Source organism: Coloeus monedula, assembly GCF_965178545.1.
Source record: "Coloeus monedula genome assembly, chromosome: 8".
In the NCBI taxonomy this organism is placed as follows: domain Eukaryota; kingdom Metazoa; phylum Chordata; class Aves; order Passeriformes; family Corvidae; genus Coloeus; species Coloeus monedula.
The window spans coordinates 23,430,877-23,444,159 of record NC_138788.1 but is presented as its reverse complement, the minus strand read 5'-3'; the positions used below and the strand labels follow the sequence as shown (position 1 = coordinate 23,444,159).

The window sequence follows — 13,283 nt, the reverse complement described above, 5'->3', positions numbered from 1 at the left end:
TAAGAGTATGTGCCCAATTGTAAGGATGGCTGTTATGCAATATGATCATCCATTATTGCCTCTTGACTTTCACAAATCATCGAATCATTTAGAGACCAGCCTATGTTTTTTATATTAGTGCACAATGTTCACACAATTCCTAGTTTGCTTCTTCATGTAAACAACACTGACAGTCACTCTGCACAATACATTTCTTTAAAACCTTGATTAAAGCATTTAAATGTAAAAATGGAAATACTCCCTGTAAGCTAAATTTCAGTATCAGTCAATGGCTTGAGGGTGAGAAAGGGAGAGACAAAGTTAACCAAAAGTGACCTTTTTCCTAAAAAGAAATACTCCCACACCCAAGGAAACTGGGGTTAGGAGAGTAATTTAAAGTTAACATGCTGGTCGCTTTCATCCCAGTATAAATATCACTGGCTTTCAGATACCATTATCATGACAGACTAATATTAGAACTGTTCACAAATATGGGTATTGTTTTCCTGGAATGAGCTTATTTTTGAAATTATGTGAAAAGATATTTGCATGAACGGTTTTGACCTCTTCTCTTGCTCTTTGCCCGTTAACATATCTCAGCTGGTTTGTATTTTAACATTCCGAAACTTCCAGTTGCTTTCAAAGCTCAACTTTTCTCAAAGAAAACATGCTGCTTTTCTTTTCTCCTCACACTCTGAACTCTGCACAAGCTTGCTAATAGATTTAAAGACATACTGCTCCAAAATGGTCCAATGGCAGCACACTGAAATTCAAGTGTTATTTCATGAACTGCCAGGAAAGGAAACAGTGTCTGTATGTCAGGGGAAATTTGGAATTTCTTGCAATCATTTAATCTTGGTTGTCAACAGCATGTTGGGTCATTGACTTATAAAGCCTTGAAACCAAAATATTTATTTTTAGACACTTTAAATACATATTCTGGTATTTATTCCACTTCAAGAGCCATGCTTGCTAGCTACCGTAATTTAAATTTTACAAATGGGTAGAAAAAGTTCTCTCTAAAGTAGATTCATGTATGTTTATATATAGTGGAAGAGTCATTGCCATGACATTTGGCATCATTCTTATAACCCACACTAATTGCCTTGCTCACAGTTAACTTGGGTCACTTCTAGAATGAGCCAAAAGGAAGTCTGTTTCACTTGCATTCCTGAACAGTATCTAATGCTGTAAAATCAATGCTGAATGTACTAACAGCAGGATTATAAAATCAGAATACTTAAAAGGTTCGAGAACTTCAGACATAGACAGACTTCACTGGCTAACTTGAAGTGTCAAAGAGAAAAAGACCAATATTTTCATTTATGAAGATTCATCACGCTGAGGGGGAAGGGAAAGATGCACATGCTGGGTACCCCAGGACCCTGATTAAATATGCAGATCTAGCATGAAATCCAAATAAATAAATGTTCATGTGTAAAAACCAAGAAGCAATATAGAAGTATAAAAAACACAAATACTGTATCACTTACATACTGATACTCTGTAAAGCAATATATATGCACATGAACACCACAACTTCAACCTAATATGATGAGTCCTGTATCCAAAACTAGATGTCCTTTTTCCTGTTGAAATTGTCTAACAGTTTAACATCTATTAGATAGATATACATCACCTAACAAATAGGTCATGATACCCTTAAATTTCCATATAAGAACAAAGGAGGTGAAAAACTCTCAAAGCACTTTTTCCTTTGCTTCTTTCTAACTGATGCTATCTGTTCAGGTCTTGACAGCTAAAGTAAAAGGAAATCAAACCTCTCAAATTAAGTTACTCTCCACCTTGATAGCTATCCCCACAACATCTATCATCCAGAAGCATCATTAGGACCAGACATGTTGCACTGACAGAAGACATTGTTGATTGCATTAAACCAGAAAAGACTTTAATTAAACCACTTAAGCACACTAACAAATTTAATGGCATCCGAGAACGACGGGATATTGGGGTATGGGGGAAGGAATGCTCTGTCTACAGGCTGTCTTTCAAATTCCCAAACTGAGAAAAACAAAGCAGATGTTTAAATCAAATATCCTTAACCACTTTGTAACCGAGTACTTACTGAGAAAGTTTGTAAAGCTCTTTGTGTCACTGGTAGCATTGACTAATACTGTACAAGCCTTTGGCTTTGCCCCTTCAAGATGTGGCTCTCAAAATTTGGGGCTGTCCTGGCCATAAACCACTAAGCAGGACCCTGCTCTCTATCACAGACCAGGAGACATGTCACCACTCTGTGCTATACCTATCTTCCTCCCCACCTTAGAAGTCCTCATCCACATTCACCATGCTGTGACCCAACAAAGATTTTGTGCATACTTTGAGTAAAGACATTTACAGACATAGGCACGTGTAGCTGTTTTTCTCCCGGGGCAGAAATAGTTTCTTCTGTTTCAGCCAGGGCCACATGTTGCATGCACTGCTGGCAGATGGTCTTTTCAACACATAACAGTTGTGAAGGCTGAGTTCTTGCAGCAGCTCAGACCTAGCATGTGTGCTTCACAGTAAGAGGTCTTAATTGTGCTCAGTCTTAATACCTCTGCTGCTTACCTAAATTATCACTATTACAGTATTTTGTCCTACTTGTAAAGACTGCCAGCCAGCACCTTCAGGTCTATCTTTTCACAAAGTTATTTCAGCCATTGAAATGCAGCAGTCATGATCTTGCTGATGGAGTCCATGTTACTCACTATTAATAATGTTGCTTGCTGTGGTTGAGGTAATATAAATCAAGCAAATCAAGTGCTCATTTTCAAGATGCCTACAGATACAGATACACAACATATTTGTGACTATGTGAATTAAAGAGTACCTATATAGGATAGATATAACCACTGAGATTATTAAAATCTAAACAGTGGAACTAAAGCCCTACCTCAAAACCCTAAACCAGTATCAAAGGAGGGACAGCAAATCTATTCCACTATGCAGGGAGAACTTTCAAAGTCAAGTAGCTCAGCACATCTCTGTGTGGGCATTTGAAATTGTTTCTTCAATGTAGATGCACAAGGAGCTTATGAGGTGGCTTATTTCTAAAGAGAAGACAGCCAGCCATCAAAGTGTTTAGGGTAGACAGGCATGTACTAAGTCACATTTGGTTTCCTGATTCAGCAAGAGTATTTGTTCTTATAATTAAGATTTGCTACTTCTAGTTCCCTTGATGAAATGTAATGTGCTTACAATTATGCAGATGTTCTTGCTTAATCTTTCAAGAATATATAGGTTTTGATTTTAAGACTGCTGTTACAGCTTAACTGCTGCTGACAGCTTCTGCCATAGTATTTGCTCTGAGAGGTGAGATGATTCTCATACCCCTTCTCTACAGCTTTTTCAGGCTCAGCTATTTCCCAGCACTTCTTGTTCTAATTGTTTTTGTCTAGATGCAGGAAAGCAGAAGGCAGCTGATTCTGCAGGCAGTGTCAGCAGGGAGCACATCTGCACAGTTCCCAGGCCCTTGGCCAGCAGGGGAGAGCTGAAGGTCCAATGTCACCCACTTTCTGGGATTCTCCAAGATTGATCCCACTGCTCCCAACAGCCTGACACACCTGGGGAGCACCTGTATTTAGTTATTTGGCTTGTATAACTGCAGTTCACTAAGATGATAACTTCCCTTCCCCGAAGAAAGAAGAGTCCTTGCCAGTCTCAGCTACCAGTGACCTGAGAATTGATTCCTGATATGCTATTTCCTGTTGTCATTTTCAGTGTCCCTCATGAGGGCACGATGGAAACAATTAGTACCCAGAAAACTGAGTTTTGTATTTCAGTGCAATGCACAGAGCATCTTGCACTGACTCAGCCTCAGCCATTGTTCACAGACATTACTCTTCCTACTAATTCAATATTCAAGTACTAAAAACACCACCACCACAACCATTTTAGCTCTTGCCTCCTCCCATTCCCTTAGTAAGCAAATTAGATTAACTGAAGGGACTTTTTCATACCTGCAGAGATGTCTGCTCACTTAAGGAAATACCAAATAGCAAAACCAGATTATTCCAATAGGAAAGAGGAGCTAGAAAGAAACTGCACATAACCACACAGCCAAGGGACAGTCTTTGTTTTCACAGCATAAGCTAGACACAGAAGGGCACCACTTGACTCAAATCACCTGCATGCAGTTACTGGAACAGGATTCAGGTAGCTGGAAGCAGCAGCTGGCCTCAGACCTGTTTCAGCCCCGACAAAGGCAAGATTATTAACAGAAGCTGGCAGTGTCAATTCTGCTTTATGTCATTATTAAGCTGGGTCAACAGTATATTGCACTCACACCTTGGGCTGAGTCCTGAAGAAAGGTCAGTTCTTAAAGCACCAGGTCTGCTTCCAGCAGGACTCCTCTGTACTGAGGACATTTCTGCAGCATGTCCTGTTTCTTGGCATTTTGACTACAGACTGGAAACATTTTCCAGGCCTAAAATCTTAGATGTGGCCAAAAAATGGAACTTTTGACACTTCAATATTTCCCTTTGCTCTGATTCAGAAGGAATAGTTGCAAACCTCACATAAAAGTAAAAATAAAGTGCTTTGGAACCACTAAGGCAGTAATGCTTACATGCCTCATTTGGGTCTTTTACCTTATATTAAAAAACATGAAAATGAATTGATTCAACTTTACCAATTTTTTATAGATTCTTAATCATCAATGAAGTGAAAGAAGCCCTGAAAAACAATTCGTTTTCATTGAAGAAGCATTTTTAGAGATAAATGGTTCTGCTAGAAGAATTTCAGCTGGCTCTTTTGAATTCTCTTTTCTCACAAAAACAAATCAGTCTTACTAATCTTGCAGCCTACATCAGCAGAGGCTCTGCTGCTTTTTGCTGAGGCTGAATTTCTGGTGGTCACAGTTATTTCTATATGTGGTGACTTCCTTCCTCTTTCAAACACTGAAACTCAATTTGCTTAAGCATATAGTGGTGCATTACTACAAAGATATGGGAAGTGGTTTTATTTTCTGTGTTCCAGTAAATGTCCTTTCAATAAGGACATGCAAATACAGACAGAGCTTGGCCCACAGAACATTACACTCTCAGTGAGGAAGAAAGTATATTTTTGAAAGAACCTTGGAAACCTCTCATCTCTCCATCAGGTCAGCCTAACACTAATGGGGACATCATGTTCCAGGAAAAATACATGAACTTTCCCATTGTATGCACTATATAAACTGATTTATTTTACAAATCAAACCTTACTGTCTGTCTTAGAACAAAGCTATTTCTGCAGCCAGTTCTCAAGAAGACCATTCATTCCACATGTGAGATTGAATAAGACAGGTTCAAAAAGTCTTGGACAGTCAAGTATAAGCAAACAGCTCCTGGGGTATACAACAGGTTGGAAACCCTAGGTCATAAACAAATAAATCATAGGTGAACCCACTCATAGCACATATAAGAATAAAGGGTCAACTAGTTTAATGTTTCACTGAGCTCTTAATGTAAGATGGTACTACTGCAACAGGCAGCTTCCTCAGAACAATGCTAACCACAGGGGTTCACTGAGCTACTATCGAAAGAAAACATCTTTCAGTCAAGGAAAAACCAGGTTTCTAACATCTCAACAGATAAAAAAAGTGGTAGGTGAGGCAGTACAGATTCCTCAGAACCATACAGCTCAACGCATATTAAACCTTATCAAATAATTCCAAAAACCCTTTGGTTTTGATTTGAAATGTTAGAGCAGCAATACTACAGACAGATCTCCATCAATGTAATAAAGTATTTCCAGCTGCCCTAAGGAATGTGAAGTAATCTACTGTTCCTTCCAGCAAGGAAACATCTAGATCTCAAACTCCCATTACATGCTGAACACAGCTCTTGGTAACACAATATTAGATTGGCAGTTTTTTAACTAAAAGCATGCCTGAGGACAAAATAACAGCAGCATTCCATGATGGATGACAAATCCACTGTGGACCAAGAAACCCAACCCCAGCAGTCCTATTTACAACAAGCATGTCCTGAATACATTCCCTTGCTACCAATACAACTCCGTTTGTACTATGCAAGGGTTTATATAAACCAAGTGCAGAGACAGCTGCTCTGAAATCTTAGAGATCTCATGTATATTAACAATTCTGGTGCTACTAGCATGACTTATGCTTCCACAGTTTTGGAAAGGCATCAGTGTCCAAGAGGTAAGGAGAAGCCCCAGGGAGTGCAAAGTCAGAGAGACTCTGCACATAGCAATTGGCCTCATGTCATTGCAACCACTCCCACTCAGACCCCAAAGGTCAAAAGCATATTACAACTGTTAAGCACCTGCAGTGGATTACCAGGTTCAGGACAGATAAGATTCCATCTCCCAGCTCTGGCTGGCACAACTGTTAACAACTAATCTTGTCCTGAGAGAGCAGCTCTGCAGCAAACAGGATTGCTGCTCGGCTCTGCTTTCCCACTAAAGCAGCTCGCCTATCTGAAATGACAGCTGCTGTTTCTTATACCACTTCTATAACTGTGACTTGAGTCTCATTGCAGAATGTCAACATTTGTGTTCAACAAATATGATTCACCATGTTTTGAAAGTAACAGAGATGGAATGATAGAGGCAGCATATGATTCACCACAGCCTTGAAACTGCACAGAGCTATGTTTCATTAGAATTATGCTACCAACATTTTTTATCTCTGAGATATTTGCAACAGTTATTATAAACTGAGAAGACTGTAAAAGAAACACTTACAATCGAAAATTGACCAATATTATTTGGCAATTCTTGCCACAAACTGCTAACCCAGAAAAAATAATCTATGATTTTTTTTCCCCACACTTTAATTATATTTTCACTGAAGCACACTCACTTCCCTTCTTCCTTCAGATTTGCCTTTGTCTTCACCCAGTCTTCTATTGGTGATGTCTTTCATCTTATTATCTGGAAGATAGATTTGAATAATGCTTTTATATTTTTCTATGTTCATTTTAAATTGCACCCTTTGACTATAGGTATATGACTATAGGTGCCCCTATGCCATGTTTTTAAAAATAGTTTTTAAAATAATCGATACTTCATTTTTGCATATCTTTGCTTGTTATTAGTAATGTATACATTATGTATATAACGGCACTGGAGGCAAAGATAAATTAAAGCCTCAGTGGGGCAGGCATCCTGCAGAGATTTAGCAAGGGATTTTTTCTTCAAAGACACGAGCAACACAAGCTACACAAAACAGAAAATAAAAATATTTTTTTAATGCCCTTTGAATAAAAATATGAATGAGAAATGAATATATTAACCATGATTCAGCAAATGAACATGGGAATGATTTAATCACATCTAAATGCTTTATCAATTCATAGCCTACATATCTTGCCTGAAGTCATGTGAGAGCTCAGTTTTGGCCATAAAGTCCTGTTTCCCCTCCCGGGGGAGCTTACACTTGTGAGTAATGCCACACCTGAGAAACACATCACAGCTCTGAGGCCAGACTTCCCCTGTTTGTTCATAAGAGGTCAAGAATTGGTAGCTGCCAAGCAGTTTCCCAGCTGACCTTGATGAAATTCTGTAACTCTTACCCTCACCTTTTTTTTAAGCCTCATGCCCCTTTCAACCTCTTCTCCTCTAATGAAACTGTTCATCAGTTCTCTAGCATGAGGCTGTGCATTCAGAAAGGTGACCCACAACCTGGCATTATGTAAGTGAGACATTACTAAAATAAGCAAGATTTAGTTGGAAGTGCTCTGTAACACCAAGATAAAGTACAGAGAATTGCAATTTTAGTATGTAATACAGTTAAAATCCATTCATCTGCTATGCAAACGGGTCTCACTATAAGGCCACTTTGCACACAAAGTGCTATTGCTGCCACTAGATGTCAGTTTTACACACTTTAAAATGGACAATTCCCTTAAAAACAGTAATTCTTCGTTCACAATAGAAGCAGCTCTCTATTGTGTCATTCTTTCCGAACTGACCTTTAATTTTAAGTATCTCACATTTTATTTACATTCTCTCCACTTCTCCCCCACCTCCCTGGGACATAGATCTCCTTTATTTAAGAAAAAAAAAAAAAATTCCTCTATGCATTTATTCCATTTTTTACTCAGTCTGAGACACTGGCCGGTTTTCCCAGATAACCTGGCAAAAGTCTATAGCTCAGGTTGTGTCTCTAGAGGCCAGCACTGAAATCTTACTTTTATTTCCCAGAGATATTTTCATATTCCATAAGGACACTTTTACTAAGAAATGCCAAAGTAATTACAGATAGGCTGCCATGCCAGTTAATAAGGGATATCATTAATATGGCTTATTAAAATTTTATGATTTTTCAGATTTTTGCTTACATTGACTGCCTAAATTTAGATAGCTGTTGTTTATACACTAAACCTCTGTCTCTCAGAAGTAAAAAATGCAGTTGTACATTCCTCCTAATCTCCTACAAGGGCTCCTTCCAGGTGTTTTTCTTGAAAACAGTTTTCATTAACTAGTCTTAACACAAACTTGGTCATACTGAACACAGAACTTCTATATTATGTATTTACTTTATCACAGCAAAATGAAATTGCTTTTTGTCAAGAAAATTTGTCTTTAATCCCTCCCCCCAAAGAAAAATTATTGAAGAAAATTAGGAGGAAGTCAAATTCAGTATACATTATTGCATTCAAATATATGCATACACACACAAAAAGCAACAAACACTTCCAAAGCTGTCTATGCTCAGAACTGGCAACATTACAGAATGTAGCTCTGAATTTTTGTAAGGTAATGACAAGACTGTCACCTTACATGCAGCTGTACTGCCCAGATATTGACAGTTTATCTAGCAACACAGTATGTTTGTCTATCATAATGTCAAAGGAATCCCCTCACCCTCATTCACATCAAAATCTGACATCTTCAAGCTCCTACTGATCCTTCACAGCTCTCCTGGATTGTTCAAGGTATTCTTTGCACCTGCAGCTGTAACCATCTTACACAAGTGCCTTCCTACCAGAAAGGGCTGCAAAGGAAGGAAGGGGAAAGATGTATTTCAGTGAATTTCAAAACACTGCATCATGCAATCAACTCTATCAACAACCTTCTCCAAAGACATCCAAAAACTTTTTTGAGGCAACAACTCCACTGAAACCATCCATCTGCACGATCTCAGCAACTGTAAAAGCATGGCAAAAAAACTCCAAAGCAAACACAGAAACCAAAACACATCAAGTTCCATGACTGCTGACAGCAATGCTCATGACTTAGGAGCCTTCCTTAGAGAAGTGTTATGCCTGGGGCAGATGATGGGGTCTATATGCTGTGTATTGTGTTGCAACGTTTTACCCCATTCTTTTTACCTTCCTACCAACACTCGCTATCTCTTATCTGCCTACCAGGCACCCCCAGGACTGCAAAATGCCCTAAATCCCACCCAGCCAAGGCACGTAAGCCACCCGCACACACACTGCCCTCTTGCAAGCGCATGCACTGAAGCAGAGCACCTCAGACATGCCAGATCACTCTGCATGTACTGCACAGTCCATGCACACGAGCCAGTCTAAACTTCTCCAGACGAAAATACACAAAACCCATTTATGGGTCTGCAGCTCCAGATCGTTACAGGTTGTACCTTCTCTTTGCTTTTGATGCAAGGCGTCTCCTTTGCCAGCACCCATGGTGGCAAGCAGCTACAGCAGGAAAGGCTCAGGTCCAAGATATGCTTCTGCAAGTAAAGGAGCAAAAGACACACCTCAAACATTTGCACTACTACAGCATTTCTCTCGCTCCAGGATGCTGTCTGCAGAACAAAGCTGGTTGGCTCGATCTGCAAGCTAGGAATTTTGGTTACTCTGAGCTACTGAGCTAAGTGAGTTACTGAGAAAATTGATGTTGGGTGAATGAAGCAGCCAGCAGAAATGAGGAAATCAACAGCAGGCTAGAAGAGAACAGATTTTTTTATATGCTTTCTAAATTGTGCTCTAATATGAAACCATAAACATAAAAACCAAAACACAGAAAACAGAAAAAAGGGGGGAAAAATGAAACTAAAGAACACTCTGTCCCTTTAGTTCCTCATTGTATATTTGGCAACTCAAATTCCTTCAGGAAAGAGACTGCTTTAACTTCTTCTTTATCACACATATTCATTTGCAACTTATTCCATTCATGCCAATATGAATCACTAACAACATATATAATAACCAACAACAGAAGCAGTGGTTAATTAAAATCTGGAAGCATTAGTCATCTTCCTACAGAACCTACCATGTAATTTCAAAACTGTTGAGTTTGCAAGATATTTTTGTATCCTTTCCTAGGACCAGAATTCTGCTGCTGCAGAGCAGCAGCAGCTCTTACCTTCAATCAATAGTGCATTTTACTAAAGGAAAAAATAAAAAGCTTTCAGCTGGACCTACAGATCCATCATCTCAAACCTCAGAGAACCACATAGCATAATCCCATCATTAAAGACTGTCCCAGAGGAGGGGGGAGAAAAAAGTTAAAACTCTCAATAAAAAAATTCCCCAGTAAAGGAATTGCTTAGATCCATAGCTTCGTTCTCTACCAAGCTCCATTGCAAGTTTAAAAACGGCTCCATGTGACCATACACACAGCACTTACCTGTGTGGAAAGGCGGCTGGGCTTAGGCAGCACATTCGCAAACAGCATCTTGGAAGGACTGAAAATTACACAAGATACTTCTCTGAGATCATCAAGACATTATACCCCGGCAACCTTCAGACACACAAAGTAAAGGTTTAAATGCTCTGTTTTGCAAAGAAAAGGGAGTGAAGAAGAATCAAACCTTTACAACAAAAAGTATAGCTGCCTCCACCTCTTACTGAAAAAGTACAAGAGGTGGTGAGGAAATGGCCCTATTCCGGCTGGTCATTGATATGCAGCGGCAATTTGGCGAGTCATCACTACAGCTGATGAAGCCCAAAGGAGCCCAGATGGGCCTGTATGGCAATCACACAGCTCAATACAGTTTTAAATTTCCTCAGGAATGTAGTGATTTCAGATCTGCTGGATCATCTGCTAATTACCATACCCACTACATGTAGATATGCAGCTGCTTTCTGTTACAGTATAATTACAGGCTAAGTATTAAATGTAGGGGGTTCTCTACTGTCTGAAATGGCATATTTTCACAACAAATATGTCAAAGAAATGCAGAGATTCACTAGAATTTAAATATAGACTGAGGAAATATGTTTTCTCTGAGAATGTATATGTTCTCCACTTGATCTTCTCTCATACACTTATTATTAGTGTCTCCATTTGTATGCCTGATACAAACTCATCTATCATGCTGATGAGATGGTGAGAGAAAAGGCAAAATGGTTTGGGACTGATGGCTGGGGCATTATTCAGAAAAAACAGATAGATCTGGGCAAACATCAGTCATATTACAGTGAACTCAATATCACTGAGTTCACTGGAAAATATCTATTTCAGAGATTTCACATCCACTGTAGGTCTGCCTAGGAAGTGTCAAGAAATACACAAACTAATTTGCTCTTCCCAACACAGAAACAGATGGATGGTTAGAATTGCATCTATTAAATGGAAGTATTTTCAGCCTGACCTATCCTCTGCTGAAATCTAAACTGAAAAAGGGGGAATTTTAGCATTAGAAGGTTTCTGGACTGAAAACACGTAATCCCACATCTTGGTACAATCCTAACACTTTACTGGAAATTTTGCACTAAAGAAAAATACATAGTTAAAAAAGGGTTTAATTTAGACTAACTTAAAACTCCGACTTAAGAAGTTTGACTGCAAGCTGCGCACTAGCTTGAACATCAAAAGTAATGCATGAACTCCTCATTCACATTGAGGTGAAAGGTATATAGAACTACACAAACCATTGAAATCATTTGGTGAAACTGTTTCCAGTACCTGAATTAGCTTGTTCAGCACTAGAATGGGCACTTTATGTGCCAAGGTAGAACACTACAAATTCTATTTCTTTTTTATTACCAGCTTTTCATGGGTTGAGAAGTCATGCAGAACTTTAGAACCAAAACAGACCAAACATGAGGTTAAATAATATCCCAGCCATTGTTAAAGTATCTTCCACTCAGCCATTGTTATACTTATCTGCTGATTTGAGTAAAAAAAACCCAAAGAAATTCTGTGGTGAAGAGACCACATTAAATGGTTTGCTTATCACTTCTTGAATGATTCATTAACCAGCCTAATTTAATCCACTACATGCCCGGTAAAATTCCAGTTTAACAATGTAGTGTGTGCTACCAGCTTTCTAGAAATGTTACAACAGGCCAATAGCAAAAAGTTAAGCATTAACCAAGATGAGACAAGCATGTAGCTACAAAACTAAAAACTGTTTTTTCATTCACTTTATAAAATATCATTTATTTCACTTAATGGATTGCTCTTGATTAAAATGATCATTTAAGATATAAAACCTGTTTTCTCTCTTTTCAGAATGCATTAGATTATGAGCTGAGCAGATTCAAAACTATGCACCAGCCGTAAGTGTCCCATTATTTTCTGTTTCCCCATTGAATAACTAATACACTTGTACTCTGACAGTTGCTCTGTTAATGAATCAGGAAAAATGAGAAATGAAACCTCTTGCTCAGGTGAATTTTAACATTAATTGACAGGGGTGGGACTTCCTCAGGATTAGGATCCTGGAATGTTTACAAGAGCCATGGTTCAGATCAGCTGACAGGAAAGTCTCTTCTGCACCAGATGCTGGGTGTTATTCTTTCTCAGAACAGAAAGGGACAACCATAATATTAGTAGAAGTACAAGTTCAACTTTTTCCAAAACACAGAGGATCTTTGCTTGTATGGTATTTGAGGTCAAATTTTCAGAATTGGTTCATCTGCTACTTATGGATCAATTTAAGTGATCGATTTAACAAAGCACTATGTTGGAAGTAATTTAAATAGAATTTAAATACAGTACTGAATAAGTAAATATAGATATAATGGTTGAGAAATGCCTTTATATAAACTTGTGACAAGTCAAGTTCATTTCAAAGGATATCCTTAATGTTCAAATATATTATTTCTCTTGCAGTACTACAGAGAAATAATATTAGGGAATTTTCTCTATGAGCCAATAAAACCAAGAAGACTTCAGTTTAATCTAGCGTGTTGCTTTCTTCACCTAATGGTTGTTGTTATTCCATGTAGCTTTCCCCTCCCCCGCTGGCTGGGGAAACATTGATCTATTTACAAATTGTTTTCTGAATTCCACTCTATTGGTAAGAAACTGGATGGATTTGAAGGCATTTTTACCCATTAAATTCCAATTCCTACTGACAGAAATTTGTTGAGAGCATAGGTAAATATTCTTCTGGGTTTAATTTAATTAACTAGATGAGTAAAAAAAAAATCAAA

At 38.4% G+C, this 13,283-nt stretch overlaps 1 protein-coding gene across 1 annotated transcript in view; it reads left to right on the top strand.

Moving 5' to 3' along the window:
- BLNK (B cell linker) overlaps window positions 1–13,283 on the top strand; it is a 91,673-nt gene that overhangs the window by 15,934 nt on the left and 62,456 nt on the right. The window contains exon 3 of the mRNA XM_082285859.1: window positions 12,358–12,404. Within this exon, the coding sequence (XP_082141985.1) occupies window positions 12,358–12,404 (47 nt within the window). The remainder of the gene's footprint in view (window positions 1–12,357; window positions 12,405–13,283) is intronic.